The 25,161-nt window shown below is 28.6% G+C and overlaps 2 protein-coding genes and 1 long non-coding RNA gene across 3 annotated transcripts; 2 read left to right on the top strand and 1 right to left on the bottom strand.

Annotated features, from left to right (window-relative positions):
- The first annotated feature begins 844 nt into the window (after window positions 1-844).
- On the top strand, window positions 845-2,747 carry LOC106771295 (uncharacterized protein At2g27730, mitochondrial). Its single transcript, XM_014657249.2, has 3 exons — window positions 845-1,057; window positions 1,131-1,235; window positions 2,475-2,747. Exons 1-3 carry the CDS (start codon window positions 914-916, stop codon window positions 2,490-2,492), a joined length of 267 nt encoding a protein of 88 aa, XP_014512735.1. The 5' UTR covers window positions 845-913; the 3' UTR covers window positions 2,493-2,747.
- A 2,455-nt stretch (window positions 2,748-5,202) lies between these two features.
- LOC106771158 (transcription factor DIVARICATA) lies at window positions 5,203-7,232 on the bottom strand. The gene is made up of 2 exons (XM_014657080.2): window positions 6,613-7,232; window positions 5,203-5,930 (listed from the first exon to the last, which is right to left on the bottom strand). The coding sequence occupies exons 1-2, from the start codon at window positions 7,002-7,004 to the stop codon at window positions 5,597-5,599; spliced, it is 726 nt and encodes a 241-aa protein (XP_014512566.1). The 5' UTR covers window positions 7,005-7,232; the 3' UTR covers window positions 5,203-5,596.
- A 9,858-nt stretch (window positions 7,233-17,090) lies between these two features.
- Window positions 17,091-17,939, top strand: LOC111242307. Its single transcript, XR_002669106.1, has 2 exons — window positions 17,091-17,475; window positions 17,641-17,939. It is a non-coding gene; the product is annotated as an uncharacterized LOC111242307 (long non-coding RNA).
- The last annotated feature ends 7,222 nt before the right edge of the window (window positions 17,940-25,161 follow it).

Here is a 25,161-nt window from a genome sequence, read left to right as displayed (position 1 = left end):
GTTAATATAGACTAATTGTATGCGTGATATATATATATATATATATATATATATATATATATATATATATATATATAAAGATTCCTTCTAAAGTAAATTACTTTCATGAAGGTTTAGATTTTTTTTTCACAATAGTTTTTGTATTTATTTTAATAAAAAGGGCTTGGTTTCAAAATAAGTAATCAAAATAATCAAAGAAGTATTCATTAATAATATTTAATAATGTAAAAGAAGAATACAAATTAACTCAACCATCACAAAGTAAAATCACTCTGAAATGGAGAAATGTGGCTAAATTAATATTGTTGTAGCAAATAAGACAGACTCAAATCATTCACTCCTTTCTTCGAACTTGATAACCACGAAAGATGAACAAAAATAAAAGACGAGGGGAATAAAATACTTTCAATTGAAGAAAAAAGGATTTATAGAACTTTTTAACTTTTGTTTCTTGATATATCTTATATTTATGTATTCCTTCTATTAAGAAACAAATTTAACCACTTTCAAATAAATTAAATTAGTTTATTCTGAAATTAAAATTAATTTATTTATTAGCTAATTCATAAAAAAATGTTTAATTTATATACATATATATTTATATTATTTTAACAGAGTTGTGATGTGTCTACTAGAATTGGACATAATATAATTTGTATTATATTGGTCTTTAAAGGCTCCTAAATATCAGTTAACCCATTAAATCATTATATAAGAGTTTACATTCTCAAGAGACTTCTTCAAGAAGTAAAAAAAAAAAAAAAACTAACGGGTTGGTTAAATCGGGTCGGGTAGAGATTGACAGGGTGATTATATAAAAGGAAGGAAAGAAAATTCTAGGGTGTTTGACTTTCTCGCATATTTCTTTGTAGAGACAAAAACACCGCCTCCACCGTGTAATATTGTTGATTTAATGGCTATGAGATCTTGGGTGAGTCGGGCATCCGTGACTCGTGTGATGGACTCAACGAATCGCGGTGCTTTCAGTCGCTTCTTCAGCGACAAAGGGCGCGTGCTCAGCGAAGAAGAACAGGCCAAAGAGAATGTCTACATCCAGGTACTCTCACTTTTCGCCCTTTTCCGAATCAATCTTTGTAATCACATGTTACATGTTTTTCTTCTGTGTGCAGAAATGGGAGAGGGAAAGATTGGAGAAACAGAAGCTGCAGGCTGGGAAGGTTAGGGCTGAGAAGGACAAAAACGCTGCTGAGAAGAACGAAGACACTGCTGATAAGGTACACGCTTTTCTTTTCGGTTTACTCATACTCATACCGCTATTTTTATTGTCAAATTTGATTTACTCTCTGTATTTCAACAAACTACGTTTTTGGGCCACTGTTGTTTCAATTTGGACGTTTTCTTCTTTTTTTTTTGGAATTTGTTACTCTTCATATTTCATGTTGTAAAGATCACGATGAAGTTCGACTTCCAGAACTTTGTAATTTTACATGATGAATGGTTTTCTCTTTTCATTTTGTTTGATTTGTGCGGTTCTTTTCTTACAATTTGTTGTGATCGTGTGAGCGGTTTGTTTATTAACATTAACATAGGGGTTTTACAGAACACTCAACTTACTCGTTGTGAATCGTATTCTAACTTTTGACCGTTTCTTTTTTTGGTTACAAATTTCGTTGTTATCAGTTTTGTGGGGACGGGTGACTGGTAGGTCTGTCTACCTCTTTTATGCATTAGTTAGCAGTTGAGATCATTTGAAAATTCTCTTTACTAGTCGTCATTTTGTGGAATTTGTTCAGCCCGTTGTTTCCGTCTCTCTCTTTTTTTCCGGTGATTAAAGAAACTACTAATTTGGTCTCCAAATTATCATATCACCGTCTAAGTTGTTCCCAAAATAATAGAATTACTTATGTAATGTCTGAAGTGCTGTGAATATCAATCACTTTTATACCTTAATTGATGTATTTCAACGAAGTTTAAGGATCAATTTCAAATGTTTTTATATTTTGTGGACTATTTTGCACGATTTGTAATACTTTTTTAGACTACTCAAGTAGTTATTTTCACTTTGAGGACTACATTGGAGAGAATAGTAGTTTAAGGATGAAATTGATGGATTATTATCCAATGCAATGTTTAGAGTGAAATCATACAGCCTTGAAAGACTGCATTGAAGTTCTTCTGAAACGCTGATTGTTGTTACTGTTTATTCTTGAATAATTTATTTGCTTTTGCTCAGTTTTTGGTTAAATTCAATTTGTTGTAAACCAAGGTAGCCATTATTTGCACTTTATCAAAGCCAGCCAGGGGTGATTGGAATGTTCCATCAAGTTATGCCTTGTTCATGCATAAAATGATTTTTGTAATTTATCTTTGAAATGGGAAGAACTTTATTTGTTTTCATTGCATCTGTTTTTTATCAACTTCGTGGCATTGGAATTTTACTGTGGATCTTATGTTACTTGCCTCTCTACTTTTCCCACAATTTAACGCTTATTTTTTTTATTTTTTTTCTGTAGAAACCTCAAAAGGAGTGACTTTATCATTCTCCCAAGCCGTCAACGTCATTTTGTGGGGAAATAAGCATGGCGAATAAAACACAATGACCCTGAGTACTGAACTTTGGTCTTTGTATAGAGTGTGTTTCTTGTTTATCCGTAGTTTCTTCAATAGTGATGGATGAAACCATGTCGTTGCATCCACTGAACTTGGTATGTTTGTTACGATATGATCCTTTCCAGTTAATTTTCACTTTCGTTTAAGGAAAAAAGTGGTAAAGTTAATGAGTTTCACCGTGGATGCATTCAGTTTAGGAAGGATTAAGTAATAGATCAAAGCTTCTAACTTCTTTTGAAGTAACTAACCATTTATCAATTTGAACGCATATAACTGTTTAACTTGGCTGTAATATTTGGATTAAATATGAGATGACTGGATTATGAACGGATAATTACTATCTGCACCGCTGTAGTGTAAAGTCTGGTATAAGAAAAAGTAAGTTTTTTGTTTTGGATTTTGAGGTAGTTGAAGTGGATTACAGGGCTGCTTATTCTTCATTAGTGACTTAGTTTGTCTCTGTTAAGTACAAAAATCATGTTGTATGTATCCAAAAGAGGAATCTTGCCCCATTTTATAAATTGTTTTACTGTTTCCATTTCTTCTATTAATTCTAATTAATTGAAGAAATAATTTGAAACAGCAAGTATAAAAATAAGTAATAATCAACATTAGAGACGGATAAGATTCAATTTAACATTTTGTTCATTAGGGATTGATTCTGTCATAGTTTTATTTTATAGTTGGATGAATTGCAATATAGATATTGATCCTAAAAATGAAATAGTATGCGAACAACTAACCATAAAAAAAGATTTATTAAATTCATCTAGTAGTTCCAAACTATCAAAACAAACAGTTATTAATGAAAGTTTTTATTAGTGGAAGTGGAGTAATGTATGCAACGATCAATTCACTCAGCACTAGTAATTCATTTACATTGTTCAATTATTTGACAATACGAAAAGAAAAAATCCAAAATTCTGCCTATGTATTCTATCTATCCAAGGGATAGAAGGACATAGTCCCTTAATATGAGAATTAGGATTTCACAATAGCTAGTTTCCTTTTATATCATGCTTTTTTTTGTTGTCCTTTGCATAGAGAAAGTATTCCAATTCATTCCAAATTTAATAGTTCAGGATGAGAAAAAGTTTAGCACCTTTCATTTTTATTACCTTTTCAATATAAAAAATAATAATAATAATTTATTTACTTTTTAAATACAAAAAAATAATAAGAAGAATGAAAACGGAAAAGATCGTTCTATTAAAAACTTCAATTATGAAATATCTTATCTCCATCTCACATCTCTGAAATGCATTGTTCTTATGGAGTGAGAGATGTTTTCACACATTTTCTTAGACTACGGAGAGACCTCTGTACCTCACAGGGAGTGGCTACGAATCATAGTGGTAGGGTTCGAATCCCTCCTCTCGCCCACAGCTAACCAAAAAAGAGAATGATTTTTCCTTTTGGGGTAGAAAAATTATAATCGGCTAGTAGATGCAAAGCTATGAAACTCCTGAGTAGTTTGTAGATATAGAATTATCTTACTGTTTTTGTGTTTTATTAAATCAGTTTAGTATGTCCAAATATCTATAATTTGATTTTTATTCTTAATAAATTGTATCAAGAAGTTTTTTTTTTTAATTTTTGTGGACAGATATCAGAAGAGTTGGAAGGATTAATTAGAGAAGTGAATGAGAGAGTTTTCTAGATTTAATTGTTAAATTATAATGTTTGTGTAAAAAGGTATTTAATTTGTAAGAATATTTTTTTGTTATTGAAGCACTATTTAAAATTGGGCCAAAACCGAGGATTTGTTGAAGGGTTGGAATCACGTGTTCTTAATGTGACAATGATACAATTTCAGAAAGTGGGGACAATCACGGGATCTCTCAGAAATGCAATCTATGGTTGGGGATTTAAAATCGACTTACTTTTCGACATTTTATGTTTGGACAACGGTGCTACATGAAAGGAACGGTAACCCAGAAGTTGCAATGCAGTAATTTATGAAGGAATTTCCGTAATAGTCTATATTATTAAAATTATACTTTTGATTAACTTTTCTAACGTAATTTACTTTGGCTTCTTTGTCCTTTAACAATGACCAGCAAAGTGAAAGTGATTAAATTGAATTTTTTTGTCAAGACAAGAATGAATTATTAAAATTTCAGGGACAATATAACTTATTAAGTGGAGTTTGAATACGAGACATCGAGTTTAATTAATTGCTATTCTTTTATCTCTATAGTTATAAGAATTTTCCTTCTTAGTTTTATGTGAGTTGTAGTTTTAAACATCCCATTCTAATTTTCGCTGTCAATAATGTCTGAAACAGTCTTTGTTAATATTTGATGACAAGAACAAAAAAAAAGTGTTGTAAATACAATTATCTAAATAAAATATTCTTAATTAAAGCGATTAAAATAGCTTGCATAGGTAGATTTGAGCATGTTGTCGGAATTTGGGCCTGAGGCCTGGTGTGGCAATAAATTCACAGTCGTAACTGTACTCGGGATCCTCAAAAATTATATTCAGAATTCTTAGGTATACTGGTTTGTTTTTTCGTAATTTCGTTTGTTACCAACTTTAAGGTAGCATTGATTTGGTGTCTTGGGTTAAGAACGCGGAAAATTACGAGGGATGAATCAGTAAACAATGAACGCTCTGAAACACAGCGCATTATGTGCTTGATAAAAGTTCTGCAACGCTTTTTCATTACCTTTAATAAGATTACAGACTTTTACCATAAAGTCGAAACAAGCATCAAAACAGGCTTTGATTGCTGATTCTATGCTTTAATCCTAATTGCAGAGCAGTAATTGAATTTGGCAAATGAAAAGAATTTCCATTACTATTGGATTCATCCTAAAAGATTGACTAGTAACCCTTTCATCCTCACTGCTTCATTCATAGGATTCACCAAGGTACACGTACTAAGAACACAACCTACACTAAAATATTCAATAATTAGCAACAGCAACACTCCTAATGACCCTTGTCAGCTAGCGAAACCATAGAAGCTTTACAAACATACGATACGACTCAAAGCTACAACACTATACAGTGCCACTCTTTACATTTCAAAGCCATAGTTGGAATACCCAAATGGACCCATTTGATCATGCATGCTGGTGGAAGCGTACGACAGCATGTCTTGTGACTGCTGCATTGAAGTACCAGGTGGAGGAACCCAGTTCTGGTCAATGGGCACAGGCAGAGAGTTACTATCCACAGTGGTTATGTCATGGATGCTTGATCTTTTCCTCTCCTTCTTCCCAGAATTCTGACGGAGAAAGTATTTTTGAGCATGGCTGGCTACTTGAGTCGGTGTTCTTGTCACAACAACGTTTCTTGAAATGCTTCTCCAATCTCCTTTTCCGAATTTGCTCAGCCCGATCAGAAACAGCCTGTCACACAAACACTGTGTCATTGTTCATGCACTTGTTTTAAGGACTCGAAACTACAGATAGTGGAATATGGATTCTCCGCGTGAAAGTTTAACTGAATTGACGTGTAAGAAGAGACAAATTGCGGGTTTAAACCATCTTCAAATGCATGCATGACGATCAAAAGAGTATTGCAATGCACACGTTTGATATTTGCCTTTTTCAAAATTCTGATTCGGTTTTCCGAAAATCAGTAACAAAAAATGTACTATCGTAAGCGAAGACGATAACGCTGTCACTGTAATTTATAGAGACAAGAAAACAGAGGACTCATTTTAGAATAAGAGGAAATTAAGGTTTTTATGAAAAATAAAATCTTCGAACTAGAGGGGATTCATTTTAGAAATAAAAACACGCAAATGATTTTTCATATAATAAGACCAAAGGATCGTCAAAAAGTAAAATTCAGAAAAATTAAAAAGAAAAGATTTTTTTTTTTTTTTGCCGGTCAAAACAGCAACAAACTTGAGCAAAACTCAAAATTGGTTTGAACTTTTTCCCCTTCGTTTTTAAGATAATCACACCCGATTACGAAACAGCTCGCTGAGAAATGAAAGAAAATAAACCCAAAAATGAAAACCCCAAACACTAACACACGCAAAGAAGAAGAAGGAATCGAATTGAAGCGAAATCGTTGACAAACCTGTGTTCCTCTTCAGTCCAAGGCGTGCCTTTCTTCCTTTCGGTCTCGCCCTGCTTGGGTTTGGACCCGAATGAGATCTGATTAGCGCTGTCCCACGCAGAATTCCCGGCACCGCCACTGAGTTGTGGTGGCGCCAAGTCATCCACGTAACTCGGGACCTCGACTCGGCCAGAGTCAATCTCGAAGACGTCGTGGACGAGCGCGTCGTAGTGTTCCCTGACCTCCGCCGGCGTTTTGCCCGGAACGTGGACGGCGATCTGGTTCCAGCGGTCGGGGAGGTCCTCGGGCACGAGGAGCAGAGCACGCTCGAAGAGCTTGTCGTGGTAGCGAGTCCACTCAGTGGGCTGAACCGGCTGTGGCTGCCACCGAGTCACGCTGCTCTCGTGAAACATCGTGGGTGTCGTGTTCTCAGTTGAATTGAAAACAATGAACAAGGTGAGGATCTGCTTCTATTGGGGTCGTGTTTCGTGTTCCAACACTTTGTTTGTTTCTTTGTTTTCGCTGACTACGCGAAACCAAAAAAACAGAGAGAGAGAGAAAAAAAAAGAAAGAGAAAGAGAGAAAGAGTCTCGCTTTCTAGGAGATTTCGCTTCTGCGTTTGGTGAGAGATTTGGGAAAAAAACGCGATTTATTTATAGGGGTGGCGAAATTAATTAAAACTGGGTTTAAAGAAAATCAATATTTAAACCATTGTTGATGAAAAAGCTATTTTGGTTTTAGGTGGGGTTCGGGAAAATCTGTTCTGGTGGGTCCAGCTCATCCGGTCTTCAATACCAACACGTTTTTGCTTTTATTGTTTTTTCTTTTGTTTCTTCTCAAACTCTACAGTGCATGCTAAGAAACCTACACTCTCATTTCTCCTCTTTTTGGAAAACAATCTCTATAATTAATCATTCCACCCTCATATACTAATTCATCTTTATTTTTTTTTCTTTTCTTTTTTATTTTTTACACGTGTCTCACTGCCGTGCTTCATGCGACTGTGTTTATTTACACTTCTCACACTGACTTTTTTTTTTAGCCCTTTTGAAAACAAGTACAGCTGAAATGAAACTCACGGTAACAGATTTAAATATTATTAGAAAAAATGAGATGGCATGGTTGAATATGATTTTGGTGTGTGCATAGTGATTCCATTCTCTGACAGAGCGTTCTTTTGTTGTGAATGTGGTAAGAGAAATTGAAGATATGCAGTTGAAGATAGAAGTAACGTATTGGGTTTACGCACTTCCCAATTTGGTTTGAAAACAAAGGTGCGAGTGATAAGCGAATAGAAGAAAATTTCCATTTTGTTGTGCTTTTCGAGTACCGTTTTCTCATTCCAATTCCTGAAACCTCGCGTGGTTGCAGAGGGAAGAATGTGTTCTACTTGAACTTCATCATCTTTTTCTCTATAAAAACTCTCTCTTTGGTCAAACCGACACCAATAAATTACTCCTTCCCGAATAGAATCCAACACCAACCGTTTTTACTTTATTCTTCTTCCATCAATTTAACTGTAGAATCTTTTCTGTGTTTATCCATGGAATCTACACAATTATCTATTATCTATAATTCTTCCACTTACCATTCTCTTCTTATATTTTACTATTTTAATCAAACACTTTCTTCATTCCTCTGTTACAACATAGGAAAGGTAAAAAAACTTTACAATAATTCTGCTTATTTCGCTTTAAACTTCTTCAACACTGATATTGACCCATCGTGAATGCAAAAGTGCATAATCAATTGCCATGCGTGTATTGCTAAATATCATGTTTTTCGATTCTCAGATAGTGCTTTCCTTGGACTGATTTTCAATGTAAGTGTGTTGACTGTGTAAAATCATAACTATAAACTTTCTTTCTGAATACAAGCACCGAGTCAGATTCAAATTCAATTCAGTATCGGTGCATGTAATATGACGTATGCCACATGTTCGATTAAAGTTCCTTTGACATAATAATTGTTTTTTTTAATTTGAAAATGTGTTAAAAAAATTATTTTTGTTCAAAATTATGTAAGAATGATGCAAGGGCAGTAAATTAATCATTATTTTATATTGGAACACTGAAGAAAAAATTTATAAATATTCGAGTGATTGCGTATTTTTTATTATTATTGATGAAACTGACTTTAAAAATATCTTCTACTAAATTGAAATTTTAATTTTAATTTGTATATACAGAACACTTTCATTACATATAACTTAATTAACAGTATTTATTGTTTTTTATTGATTAAATGTCACTTAATTAATGACCTGGAAATAAAAATAATAAATTTTTTGACTGTGTTATATATTACTAGTTTATACAAGCAAAATAATTGATAACATTGTTATTGTAATTAAACCTAATTCACAGAACCAAGTACAGATCAAAAATGATTGAACAATACACTTAGAAAAATTATCGGGTAATAATATAAGGTGCAATAAAGGATAAAAAATTTATCCAACTGGCATATTTTTCTTCCTTACCATTGTCTATAATACCTTAATTATATACAAATATTATATGTATTTTAATTGTTTGTTATTATGTACCATACCATACTATATTATATATGTAAATAATTTTTTTTTATCATGTCATGTGTGGCTTTATACAAGGAGCAAATAATTTTTTTTATTAAAACATAAAAATAGTTAAATATTTAAATCCAGATGTCAGATCAATTGATATTTTGTTTGAAGTAAAGCGGTGGAGTAGCAGCTTTACTCACATGAATGTCAACTTTACATAAATTAAATAACTTATTATATTTTTTTTCTGTTTTTTTCTTCGTGATAATAATAATATGAGTAAAAGTTCCCTCGTCATTGAAGAAAGAAAATAAAATCTAAATAAATACATTAGAAATATACTAGATAATATAGGTGGTTTGATTAAAAAATAAAGGGGAAAGTGAAAGTTGTTTGGTTAAAAATAAATAGAAAATGAAATGAAAGTATAAATTGTTTGGCAGAGAAAAAAAAAAGAAAGAAAAGGGCTATTTCTCAATATTACTTGATTTTAATAAAATATTTATTTATTACTATTTAATTTTTTTTTTAATGGTAAATTTATAAAAGGTTTGTTCATCCTTAATCTACTGAGAAAAATATTTATTATTTTTATACGATTTTAATTGTTTAGTAGTTTTGGTTGTGTGAATTGATAGTTTAATATTTTAAATAGTAAAATATTATTCGATAATATTTATTTGTTTTCTTAATTATAAGTTGATATTTTTCCTTTCACTTTAACATTTTTATTATACAAATTGCTGTGAGTAAGATTTATATCCATTAATATTTTATAAATTTTCTTGTCTCTAGGTATACAAGATTTTTAACACACTTCCTCACAGCAAAATATATCAAAATATATAAAATTTAAGTACGAGACTATATTTTAAAAAATAACTGCATTAGTGGTTCAATAATAATGATATAATAGACTTAAAAAATAATAAATTTTGTTATGGCATTAATATCATTTTAAAAAATAACTTTAAATTTAATTTAACCCTAAAAAATTATTTAAAAAATTAGATTTACACTAACTTGTATATTAAAATTTTATTTAATCTCTAATTAATATGTTATAAAATCAAATAAATTAATTTCCATTAATTATACTTTATGAATATACAAAACAAGTAAAGAGAATATCATATTTATGAAAGTCAATATACTTAACTCACTAACTTGGATAATTTAAATCAAATTATCAAATTTCTATCCAGATAAAACAAATTAAGTTAACTTATTTTTAACCTAACAATGTAGGATGTGCTAAGTCATTTTAATGCTTGTTAATATTTTGTTAAAATAAGTTTGTTACTTAAATAATTTAGTTAAAAATAATTACTTTTATAAGATCATTCAAACACTCGTAACTTATTGTAAATTTGATTTTTTGGTTATCTTTGTTTTTAATTTGTTCATTATTAGTCAAATTTTGGATCATCTTAAATTACAAAGGTATTCTAATATTTAAGTTAGTAGGTAATGAAACAACCTTCTCAATGTTTCCTATGTATATTGTTTGTAATTATTTTTTACTTATCAACAACCAAATTATTAAATAATTGTTTTTTATCATTATTGTTTAGCTAATTTACTCTAAACATCTTTAAGACGAGTTAATCACTTCAACCTTTAATCCATGAATTATATTTGACATCGATATTATCAATCAATCAGTTATTCATAATATCACTTATCTTAATTGTTTGATTGATAATATACTTCAAACTTTACCTAAATAATACAGAATTCACTTCACATATTGATTTAAAAGTAAATAATAATTAAATTAATATTAAAAAAATATGTATGATTATATTAGGTTATATTCATTTTAATAATTATCATACAAGTTTTTCATTTATTATTTGTAAGTATTGTTATGTATTTAAGGTTTTCTTATAATATTTACTTTAATGCAAGAATTATACAAGATATATATTCATTAATATTTTATTTTTGTTTGTTTTATAATAATTTTACATTTTTATAATTTAAAACTTAGCGATATATTTGAATAAAAGGAACGACACCTAAGTTTCTAACAGGAAAGATGACTTTTCTGAATGGAAAATTGTTTTAAAACACTACTTGTAAAATATTATGTGTGGGTAGCTATTTTCTTTTTCATAAATTTTGTCAACTTGTACTAAACTATGAATGATCGAAATGGACCATCAATACTTGAAAAATTAAATTGTATGTCACTTTAAGAAGAATTAAATTAAATGTTTTTGTTACCGACCGTACATCTGACAAAATAAGTGTAAAGTGTAAACTCGTAGGTCATATATAATCCGTACAAGTACTCGAGTTAAATTGATTAGAAAAAATCAGATCGATGGAACCCTATTCTGTCAGAATTTTCCCAATTAAGAACTTAGAACCATTCAGAAAACATGAGGTTTTTATTCGGTGAAAGCGGATAAAAGATCGAGTTCGGTCGAAAAAATAGAGACAAAATAAATGGCATGTCCGATATGAAAAAATGGAATTATATAAAGGAATATATTTTTTTTACAGAGGCGTTCAGAAGTGAACAATAAATTAATTTGTCGTATTTCTCTTCCTACTTAACTTCACGTGGGTTAAACTTTTTAATAATTTTTAAATCTGATTTTTATTTATTGATATACTGACTATAATCTTATTCTAATATTATTTCCTAGACATAGTCAATTATTTTATTTTATTATTATTATGTCACAACTTATGACCACTGTTTTAGTTCTAATTTTAAAATAATTTGCACTTGTATTGTTTTACTCATATTAAGATATTTATTTTTAATTTTAACAATTTGTTTTAAATTCTTTTATTATGATTTTATATTTTTCAAAAAAAATATTATTAAGAATTCTCAAAATTAATTATCATAATCATTGTTTCTTTTTCACCTAAAGGGATACGTTATGATGATATATTTCAGATAAAAAACTCAATACTATTACAAACATTGTAAATAATATTAGGCAAACAATAATTAGAATATATGCGTATTCTCAATTTATTTTACTTTTTGTGAGTATAAGATCTCGAGTGATTAAATATTTTGTAGGAAGAGATTGATATAATATAATGGTTAATTATTTTTACTTTGTTCCTAATATTTTTGTTTTATTTGTATGGAGATTTGTTTGAGATATATAATAATATTAAAATATACAAGTAAGAATGAAAAATATCATTAGTTTAATAAGATTGAATTAATCAAGTATAAGTTTTGTTATTTTAATTTTAGGTTTATTATGTAACTTGATAATAGATTCTTATTAATTATCATTCTCAATATGTAGATAAAGGTTTCATTAACTACAAACAAAATAAAATTTGATTATATAATTGAAAACAAACTTTACCTTAATAAATCAATTTAATGAAAATAAATTAATATAAGTTTCATCATTTTAATATTTTTCCAACTATGATCATTATAACTCATGAAATTATGATATGTTTATTTGTTAATAAGATTTTTTTCTCAAAAACCGTCTTATAACAAACTACACTATTTTATACATAGTGACATTTGCAACAAATTGCATTATTTAATTTGTATATTTAAAGATATTCGGTATTGTAATAAATATTGTTGAAGGTAATAGTAATAAAAAAATTAACTTTAATATTTAAAAATCATTAATTGAAAGAAAAGAAGTAGAGAAAAAACTTATGAATAATTTAATTGATATGATAGATTAATTATTTTTTAAAGTAATGTATATAGCATTTGATTGTTATAAATTAATTTTAATTACATGTTAAATTATAATTTATTTAAATAATTAATATTGTTATTATTTATTATTATACTAGTGTTATTATTTATTTCACAATCACTTTTATGTTGTGTAATAATGATCTTAACTAATTAGGTTTACATTATAATATGTATATATGCTAGGTTATTTATACACACAGCTGACTTGTTTGATATAAATGTATGTTATTTGATAAAAAAAATAAAGATAGGTGACTATTTATATAATTAATGATGTTTACATAAATAAATAAATAAATAAATATATATATATATATATATATATATATATATATATATAAATATATATATATATATATATATATATATATATATATATATATAATATTAAGTATATTTATACACATAATTGATTATTTACATTATATAGATGCATGTTACCTAATCATAAAAAGAAATGATAAATACATGAAAAATTTGTATTAATTATTTTCTTTTTCTTCTATCTCAACCATAAACAAACAAGGTTTTGTATATTTCATAATTTTATTCAGTCTCTAACTATAATTGATTAACCCTAATAAATATAATTAAATTAGTTTAAATGACACAATAGTGAAAATAGTGAGGTACATGAGTCTCTTCTTATCATCAGAACACCATAACACCTCCATCTCAATCATGAATTTAGTTGACTAATATTTTGTGATATCATCTCATAACGGCATATGATATAGCGTTATTAAGGTCTTTTTTTAGAGAAGACATAAAAAAATTTAACACGAATAAATAATGAAAAAATCAAACCATTTATTAGAAAATGGATTTGTAAACCTAACGTAATCTCACAAAACCTTATAAGATGAGGTTTGCACCTCAATTATATATTATAATTTGATTTTATTTATAATCGATGTGGGACTTCTTCTTTTATAAAATCATTTTCAACTCAAAATCTCAATATAATAATTTTATGTGTTTTATTTTAAAATTATGAAGAAAAAAAAATTGAGATCATAAGTACATCCAGTTTAATTTGTTTAAGAATTATTTTCAGAAGGATTCATAATTAACTGTGATACTAGTAACTATATGTTTGAAAGTATTGTTGGTGGTTTAGTAAATAAAATAAGTGTATAGTGATAATGCAACAGTATTTGTAAAGTTATCGGTAAGAATAAAATTATATAATTTGTTATTTTGGAGAAAAGTGGTAAGTATATTTTTATATAGATTGAAAAGAAAAAGATAGAAATGAAGAGTGTGAGAGTGAGAAGCACTGTGGAGTTGTCGGCGAAGGGTGGTGGTGGTGGGAATGACAGTGACGTCTGAGAACAGGCGGTGGGTCCCACTTCTGATTCGCTCTGGAAACTACCAACCTCATAAACGTCAGCAAAGTAAATATCCAAAATCCAACCGAACCGAATCGGAACAAAAATATAGAAGTACTCAAACTATGTTCCACGGTTCCATGCCACGTGGCTCCCACTTGGAATTTTACTCGTGGGCGTCTAGGTTCCTTCAGTTCTGGATAAGATCGAACTGCCACGTCATCTCTGCCTTCCTCGTTTTTCTTCTTCACTTTCATTGATACATTATTAATGCCCTTATCGTTTCCCTTTAAAGATTTACGCCATCGATGCAAAACCATTATTTAAGCTCTGCAATTCCACGTGATTTCACTGTTCAATTTCTCATAAATCTATCCCGAAAAATGGACCCAACAACTTTTATATTATTACTGCATCATTTCACAAAACTCACCAAATAAATTCCACTTACAATCTTTTCAAATATCAGCTTTTTCACAATTTCATTAATTTCCAAAACCACTAATTCTTAGAAGATCATTCGTAATAGCTACATTCTGAGAAAAGGATTATTCATTTAAATTTTGATAAATTCTTCGAGTCATCATCCCTTCATATAAAGTATTACATCATTTGTATATTCTCTAAGTTGAAAAAAGAAATTCAAGAAACATTGTCATATATCAATTTATTCCTTCGGCATTGCACACGGTTTATTTATCTGGAGGTTCCAGGTTAACGATGAATTTATATAAGTGAATTTAATTTTTTTTTTTACTACTTGATTTCTTAATTTAAATTTAAAATTTATTTTTTAAGAAAATATCATAAATAATAATGTATTTGATTTTTGTGAGATTTTAATATGTATTGAATTTATCGTTATATTAATATTTAGCTATACATTTACAGTATATGTTTTAGCGTGAAAGATATATGTGTTAGAAATTGTATTAACTAGACATAATATAAGTTTACGTTTCACATTCAACAAGTATACATACATGTCAATATAAATAAGATATGTTAAAAATTTCATATAAACTAAAAATAATATAAGTTAGTAATACTAAATCACACTATTTAGTTTCATACATATACCATAATATAAATATAAATAAAAATATTAGAAACTTTACATAAAACTATAAAAACAAGATAAAGTGTAATTAAAACTTCTTTAAACTTAATTTTTAGTTTTTAGAGATTAAAAAACGGATGATCGTTTACGTATTATTTTAATCACAAGACAGATATCTGCATGAGCTCTCTGTAACAGAGACGGAAAGAAAAGGTGAAATTGGTTAATAATATATATAATGGGTAGAGTGGACGTGCGAAGTGTCACAAACTTGAATGTGTTTATTAAATTTGTAATGATAAAGAGAGAAGAATATTTAATGGTGCAACAATCACGCATGGCTTGGGAGAATGAGTGATAACAGTAAGTTGAGTTTAGCGTGGTAGCCGTTATTTTGGAAACCCAACTGAAGATAAAAATATAAAACAGTGAAGCTTTTTTCAATGGACAAAATCATGAAAGTAATTGTTGAAATGCTGAAGAGAATCCATTTATTTAATAATTATTTAAAGGTTGTGCCGTAAAACCCGATTGTCGATATAATCATAAACTGTATTTTTCTGCAGAATGGTATCAGTTGTGTTCTGAGCAAAACCCAGAAGTTGTACAGTGCTACTGATTTATACAGTAAAACTTTTGGAATGAGAGAATTCCGGGAGGAAACACCTGTCACCACCGACAAACAACCTCTCTATGTCGTTTTCTCTTTTCTCGACTCCTATAAACAAATTCTATATATTCAATCACAATTCACAAGAATACGTGGTTAAAGATAAAAATGACAGTGTAATAATGTAAAAATAAATAGTAAGTTTTATCATTTTCGTGGAAATTGTATTAACATCACTTTGATGATATTGGTATTGATAAAAATAATAAAAATCACCTGTTACTTAAATATTATTTTATTTTGTATTTGACTCTCCAAATGGTCAAATTTCGCTAATTCTTTATAAAGTAACTCGTATTAATATATTAGTTTGATTTATAATATCCAATAAATATACTAAAATACTAATACCTCTCTAACACTACAATAGTGAGAAGAAAACTAAATAAAAAAGGTAGTCATGATGATTTATTAAGAAAAAATGTATAACAGTATTAAACGAAAAGTTTCAACATCGTCACCTACATAGAAAGAGAAAGTATGAGTGCATATTTGGATTGAGAAATGTAAATTTAAGTTTGTAAAACAATTGGTGTTATTTTTACAATGTTTATTTATTTATTATTATATCTGGAAATTGAATAACAGAGAGGGCAGTGATAGTAGCCTGTGCATGTGAGAGAGATGAGAATACGTGAGTATGTGTTGACTAAATAGAGGTGAGAGAAAAGTTGGCACATAACTTTAGAAACTAATAATGAGAAGCTTTTGTCATTTTCTCACTCCTTTTCTTTTCATACACTGTCATAGGTATGTGTGTCAATGTTATTGTCATCATACCCTAGGCAATAATACTGCATCTCTATCTCTCTCATAACTTTACCTTTTCATTTACTTTACGGTTTATGCTACAACTCTAACCATCCTTAACTCAAATCTTATTTTATTATTTATCTTTTTCCATGTATTAACTTTCAATAATAAAATCAAGGTTAAAACTATTTAAGCGTTCCTATTTTTTTTTCGGTCCTCTCACTTTGGTCTTTTTTTCTTAAACTTTTTCAATTGAGTTCTCAAAACTGCTAATTTAAAACAATTCAATTCTTACCGTTAAAAATCATTAACGGCCGTTTAAATTTAATGACGTGGCATTAGAAATGAATTTTATATTAAAAATTATTAATAAATATTCTTTTAATCAGAATTTTAGAAGGGTAAAATAGGAAAAAGAAAACTTTCTTCTTGCTTTTGGGTTTGGTCCAGTGGTTCCCAGAAACTAAGAAACCCCTTTAGGGTTTCCACATCCTCACCTCATTTTACTCAACGCAGAAGAACACAAAGGGTCTCTCTCGATGACACTAGCAGCCCCTCATCTCCGCCGGTAGAATCCAAGGCTACCATCTCACCACTCGACTTCTCTGCCACAGACCGCCGTCAATCAATGGTGTTGCCGGTGACATCGCGAGCCGCCATAGCCACCGATCGCCCGACGTCAGGCCCTTCCTCCATTTCGGTTCGTAGAAGTGGGAACTTTCTTCTTCCTCCTCCATTTAGGTTGTATTATTGTATAACAGAGGGTACATGGATAAGGGAAATTCGATCCTTTTTGTTTTTGGGATCTGGGTAGGTTTGTGATCTAGAGAAGAGGTATTACCTGTGATGGTTTTCTCACCAGCATTCACATGTCTCTTATTTCTTTTTCACATGCATTTAATTTCTAATTTGTATCGCTGAATATTATAATCAGAAGCCGATTTTGTAGCAGCATAATTTCATAGCTGATTCTTGTGATTTTTGTTTGTTCTTTTGTAGATATTCATCGTTGGAGGGGAACCCTCTGTTGCAGCGTTGTTGCTTTTCTTGTTATTCCTTTTGTATCATCAATCGAGTCAGACTGTGGGGTCTTTCAAAATTGGATCTTTACCTTCGAATTTTGTTGGCATGGTTTCTGCACGCCTATGTTTATAAATTTTGTAAGTGATGCAGTAATCTGAGTTTTTATGTTAAAGTAAAAAATTGTTGATGCTTTGCATGGTAGAGTGAATCGTTATTTTACATGGAAATGTTGTCGAAGTTCTTGACCGGCGCAATGAGAAGGGCTCTTCGTTTTTGTTTTTGGGATCTGGTATTTTAATGTTTGTTAGTACTGTTGAGTGATCTTATTTGGAAAGAAGATGAACTCGGGGTTCTGTGGAGGAGGAAGAAGAAAGTTCCCACTTTGCCCTTCTAGAATCTATATTTATTAATAATTTTTAATATAAAATTCATTTCTAATGCCACGTCATCAAATTTAAATGGCCGTTAATGATTTTTAACGGCAGGGATTGAATTGTTTTAAATTAGCAGTTTTGAGGACTTAATTGGGAAAGTTTAAAAGAAGGGGACCAAAGTGGGAAGACCGAACGAAAATAGGGACGCTTAAATGGTTTTAACCTAAAATCAATTTATAATATATAAATGGATACAAATTTCATATTACAATATTACAGGTTAATTTTGTGAGATTGAATTAGATTTAAAGTTCACTTCTAATATACTATTAGAAATATTGTCAAAACATATCATAAAGATATTTATTATTTGTTGTTGGACATATCGTTTCATCAGTTATCAGATCCCACATCAACTAAAGATGTCAATTCTTAATAAATAAGTGGGTTAAATATGTTTTTAGTCCCTATATTTTGGGACGATTTTGGTTTAAGTCCCTCTTTCAAACTAAGGTACAATTTAGTCCTTCAACTTTAGAAAACTCTAGTTTTAGTCCTTTTTATCAATTTTTTTTAACTTTATTTGCTGTTTCAAGCACGTTTCATTATAGCATTTGGATTGTTTACATTGTTTGACACATTTTTGCTTCAATGTTATCTAAGAAACGCATTTGAAACAACAAATAAAGTTAAAAAAATTTGGTAAAAAAGACTAAAACCAGAGTTTTCTAAAGTTAAAAGACTAAATTATACCTTAGTTTGAAAGAGGGACTAAAACCAAAATCGCCCCAAAGTATAGGGACTAAAAACATATTTAACCCTAAATAAGTAGATAGATGCAAATATCACCTTACAAAATCGATTTTGTGAGGTTAAATTAGATTTAAAGTTTATTTCTAACCACTAAAATCATTTATTTTTAATCTCTTTTAAAAGTTATTAAAGCAATTATTCAAACTAAAAATAAATATCCATAAATGTAAGAGCAAAATAAGTTTTCACGACCCTTATATCCTAATTTTGGCCATGCCTACGCTTCAACTAGGCCTCCCAATACCACGACATACAATACATTACGATGAATGCTAACCAAATATTCTGATTTTTATTACAAATAAATAAAAGTACTAGTCAACATATTAAATATAATTAATTATCAATATCTTTATTTTCAATATATTTTTAATGACATACATAAAATGTTATCTATTTATGTTTTCTAAATAAGAGAAAAAAATACCGAATTATAATTTCATTCTATGATTATTCTTTACAATTCTTCGTAAACAAAAAAATGTGACAGCCTTCACTCTTGAAAGATATGTTTTCTTGAAATAATCATTGCTTGATTAGCAACGGGGTATCATTACTTTCAGTGCAATTTTTTATAGCCAATAATCGTTAATTATAGTTTTTTTAAGGATCACGTCTTAGAGTAGTTAAACACTGGAGATGTTCTTCGATTACTCTTTTTAGAATCTAAAGTTAACTTTTAGAATAATTTATAATTTCTGCAACTGACAAATTATTGAAAAATATAGAACAAAATCTAGTTTGACAGCATCTCAAACGTGCAATTTTTTATTTAAGATAAAGCAATGACAAACCAAACATGAACATAGACAATATTATTCTTCATGTAATGATATCGTATATTATTATTTTTAATTTTTAAATTAAGTAATATCTGTAAACAGCTTAATAAAATGCGTAGCCGGGATAGTCAAGATTATTATTTTGAGATAATAATTATTTGTATACAGCTCAGTGAAATACGTACGTAGGCATAATAAGGAGTGTAACCTGGTACATACATGCGTAGAGCGAAAGTATAGGACGAATTGGTATTAAAGCATGAAGAAAAAACATCATTAAAATAATAAATTGATTAGGATTTCGTGTTGTAACAACAAAATCAGCCGCAGCCTCTTTGACCTTTGAGAATCCCATAATGTCGCACTTTTTTTGCCTGTTTTCTCCATGAATTCAATTCAACCAAACCTAATTTCATAATCATACGTCTCCGCTGCTGTCTTTCTCTTCAAGGGATACACCACACGTTCGCCCATTTCTTGTCAATTAGTGGACTCAAAAGCCCGTAGGTTCATTGCTTCAGAGCCCAAATATTACTCTATGGCTTATTCTATACACACCTCCTTATTTTATTAACATGCTAATTTTAAATTACTTTTCCAAAAGTACCCCAAATCTACTCTTCACTCAATCTTCTCCTCAACTATCATTTTCTTTGCTCCTATTTCAACTTCCTCAACCATCATTCACACCCATTAATTGTTTTAAATTTCCACACAATACATCTTTAAATATTTGGTTAGCTGAAAATTTCTATCATTTTATTTTTTGGTTCTTGTACGTATTGAGTTGATAAAACAAGATTTAATTAGTTATTTGATCTTTATATTTAGTTTTGTTTCATTTATTTTAGTTCCTATATATATTTTTTAATTAATTAAATTTTAATATATTTTAAACAAAGTTAATTTGGTTACATTAACATTGAAAGGAATCACGTGTCAAGATTTTGATTATCTTTTATCTTGAAAATCATATAGTTTAACACATGATATTTAATAGATTTTGTATATGGTGCTTTTCAAATGGTTTGATATATGATACATTTCAAACTATGAAATGTGACATATTTAAAATGTTATTAATATTAATTTAATCAAATAGTTTAAATTATATTTATTTATCATGGCTTGATTGAATAAAAAAAATATAGAATTCAATGTAAATTATAATCTTAAACATAAAGACCAAATTACTAATTAACCCAAAAAATAAGAAATATTGGTTGTTTCATAATGTTCAAATTTTATATATATATATATATATATATATATATATATATATATATATATAACACCTTTTAAAACAAAACCAGAACAAAAGTATCAAGTTTTAAAACAAAGTAATATCTTAAATATAATTATTGACTTTTATGATATTATCTAATAAACTTGACGTTATATACGAAATAAAACATGTGCATATGGGAATCGTTTTTGCACAGAAAAAAAAAGTACAATTTCTTGAGTGTTTGTGAAAATAATAATTTAAGAGAGATTGTAATAACAGAATGGGGAGTGCAAATAGCAACTCCCTTAATTGAGTGCCATGGCATTTCCAATGTGGTAATCCAAAAGTAGCCCGATTCTGCTCCAAGCAGTGCTTAATCCAAAAGCAAGCCCATTTCATTAATTACAATGTAACTTATGTGGCAGAGTTTTTTTTAGGAAAAAAAAAACTATTTATTTATTTATGAAGGCATCTCTACAAGCTAAAAAAAGATCAGTCTTGTTTAAAATTCAAACTCCTGTTAAAAATATTTTTTAGTGTTTTTTTTTTTTTTGTTTTTTAATATAAAGAACATCTTGTACGAATATTAAAAGATGTTCCAAAAGTTCAATGAAACAACCAAAATCTTTTTCAAAATTATCCAAATGGCAGTGATAGATAGGGATAACTCATTTAAAATAGGTAAGATAAAAATAAAAATGAGTTGATTTCACAATACTACTTAAGAATAATATTTACAGAATATACTTATTCAGTCTTATGTACTTTAAAACCAGTAAATTGATTATCAAACTTAAAAAATAAACGTGATTTTTTTCCCAATTTTTATAATAATAAAAATCCATAACTGAATATTATATTTAAACATAAAAAAAATAATTTAACGTATATTGCAAGTAATTGCATTAAAATACCTGCATACCCATGTACAATAGGCCAATGTGTTTACATGTGGTTTGTAAAAGTAACATTTCCTTATTATAAAATATATGCTCGTATTATATTCTAATTTTCTTAAGTTTAAATTTTGTCTTGCTTTCGTGAGAGTTTAATATATACTTTAATTTGACTAGTTTTAATTTAATCGAATATTCTTTGTCCATTTTTTCTTTATCTTTTACCACAACCAATTAAATCAATACCATAACATTAAAAAATGTTAAAAAAAAGAAAAGGAAAATGTGTTTGCATTCACATAATTCAATGAAACTTGGCAACGTGAGAATCTTGTGACGTAGCATGCTTGCATCTTCACAATTCATGTGAATGGAATGAATAAGGTAAGCTTTTTTGTTTTTAAGCAAAAGAAATGACAAAAAATTAAGATTATTTCTATTGTTTTAACATAAAAAGGCAAATCATCTTTATTAGTTGATATTACTTAATTATTGTTAAAAATCAGACAAAACTAGATGGCTCCACTGAAGTTAAAGCTGCTTAATACAATAAGCATACACTACAATGAAAAATTAAATTATAATAACAATAATTTATTTGTTTACCCCACTATTAGTAAATGACTAATTTTTTTTATCATTCATGCTTCCATACTGTTTAATGATTCGTATAAGTCACAATTAAAAAAAATTACCGAATTAAATTATTCTAAGGATGATAAGTATGCAAAAGTTTAACAATGGTGACAAGAGAGTTGACTTAATCCATCATTAACTTTCTATGATATATTAATTGAGTTAGGTTGCATCGTTGATCATAAAGTTTCTTTTTAGGTATTTAACATAATATTATATACTAATAATTTCAAAATTATTTATTTTTTAAAGTATTAATAATAACAAAATGAGTTTGTGGTTCAAATTACTTAATAACACTTAGAAAGTGTACCGATAAACAATTATTTTTGTTTCTATTTCATATTTTATATCATGTTTTCCTATATAAAAAATCATAATCCAAATTTGTCCTCTTTTCAATCTAGACATAGCTCTAGGCCGAATTAAGAGGAATATGATAATTTAAGTCAAGCGCGTAACTATCAGCATGAATTATAAAAAACAAACTTACCCATAATTCACTTTGTTTTTTAATTAAAATTGAAGTTTTTTCTTTCTTGATTCTTCATGATAAAAGTTTGTGCTAAAATTTATCGAGACAAATAACACTAAACTAATTAAAAAAATATTCAAAAAATTCCCTTTTTCTTTAAAAGTGGTTTTACTTCACCGTTAGAAAATCTCTTAAAATTAGATTTTATCAGTAATTTTAATTGTTGGATTCTTTTTTAGGAAAATTCTTGAGTCTTTTGAAAATTTAGAAGATCCTTATCCTATGTTTCCCTTCTCATTGGATTCTATTGATTAATAGTAATCTTGTATTAATAGACTTCTACATTGTAAATATAATTAAAATCTCTTTTAGATTTAATGGGCTAAAGCCCAATAAGGCCAGCCTAGTATGTCTAGGTCCGTGATTAATTTTTGTCGTTGATTAAAAAAATATATTAATGTTATTTTTTTTTGTCTTCGTCAATTAATGCTCTAGTTCACTGTAACCTTTACATCAGACACCGACACACGTATCAATGTTTTTAGTACAGTACATGTTTTTTTTTAATGTACTGATATGATTTATATATTTCTTTATAAGCATTTATTATTTGATTAAGCTTGATTTATTTGCATTATTAAACATTTATGCTCTAATCTTCTTCCATGTGTAAGAGCTACATTATTAAACATTTAGTTACATTACATTTTCTTTTTGTGTTTTTTAACAAAAACTAATTAAAAGGTCAATTATAAATAGAGATTTAGAAAGTAGAGATGAAACTAGAGAGAAATTTTATTTTTTTTAATTACTATAACCGTCAAAATGGGTCACAATCCGCGTGCCAATCTGACTCACCATGGGTTCGGGCCGGGTTGGGTTTGAAAAAATTGAATTATTTTTATGCGGGTCAGATTTCAACCTGACTCATTTAAATCCAGCTCATGCGGGTTGAACCCATGGTGGGCCAGGTTGGTCCGCCAACCCACCTACCTAATTTTATTTTTTAATTTATCATTTTATCATTTTATTTATGAAACCCTAAAAAATAAAATATTTTATTCACTCACTGTATATACCAAAAAAGTAATCTCTATTCTCACAAAAATCACTCACGGAACTTGCTCTCATTTACGGTGTTATCACTCTCACTCCTGTACTGAAATTCTTCAAGGAGAAGGTTTTTTGTGTTTGTTTTTGGATGACATTTAGATTATATTGTACTTTTTATTATTATTTTAAATTGTCTTCAGTTTAACATCATTTTTTGGAAGTGAAATTTGTTTAAATTTGAATATACAAAGTTTGTAATTTTTTTTTTAAATTCTAATTAAATGAGTCGAGTCGGATTTAGATTTTTCTGACTCGCTAATAAATGAGTCGGGTTGAGTTGACTCACGACCAACCCGTGTTGGACCAGACCGGATTGAACCCAATTATCCATTTTAACAACTCTAATAATTGCTAACGAATGGTGTGTTTTGAGAATTTTGCTATCAGAGGTAGTGATTTGTAATGAAACAAATCCTAATTAATGCTCAAGTCTCAAAAGATCTCAAAAGAATAACTATAAATGTGAAAAGAATATACTAGCTAGAAAAATTAACCCTTTTATTTATATAGCATACTTGAGAGGAAAAATAACCCTCTATTTATAGGTAATAAAGTGTCACTCTGAGTTAATTAGCATCAATTACCATTTCTATGCAAAATCATAGAATATTATTTATTGTTACTTCCAAAATCAATGACAGTGATGGATTTTGTTTGGATCGTTAATATATTTGGTGTGATAATCAGAAATGCAGTGATAAAAGTCATGAGAAAATATTACCTCTTTAATGTAATTTGATTATTACAGTGAAAATCTAAAAATACTATAAGAAAGCTATCAGAAAATAGTGCCTCTTTACTATACTTAGATTATTACTGTAAAAGTGTTCCAATGTCATAAATTAAATATATCTGAAAAATATTACTTCTAAAATACGATTTCACTTTTTTTATAGCAACGTGTTATCTTATTAGTAAAGTCTTGTAGGGGACGTTTGCTAGAACATTATTTTATGAACGGATGGTTATTTTTTGAAAGCTTAAATTCTTATTTCAAAATATTTGAATTATAAAATTAGTAATTGAAGTAGAAAAAGAAAAAGAAAAATCTCCCGTATCGGACTATAAAATACACACAGTACAATAAATAGTGTATATATATATATATATATATATATATATATATATATATATATATATATATATATATATATATATATATATATATATATATATATAT

Source organism: Vigna radiata, chromosome 8 (genome assembly GCF_000741045.1).
Source record: "Vigna radiata var. radiata cultivar VC1973A chromosome 8, Vradiata_ver6, whole genome shotgun sequence".
Lineage (NCBI taxonomy): Eukaryota > Viridiplantae > Streptophyta > Magnoliopsida > Fabales > Fabaceae > Vigna > Vigna radiata.
Note: the sequence above shows the minus strand (reverse complement) of the source record. Positions and strands in the feature narration are given on the sequence as shown.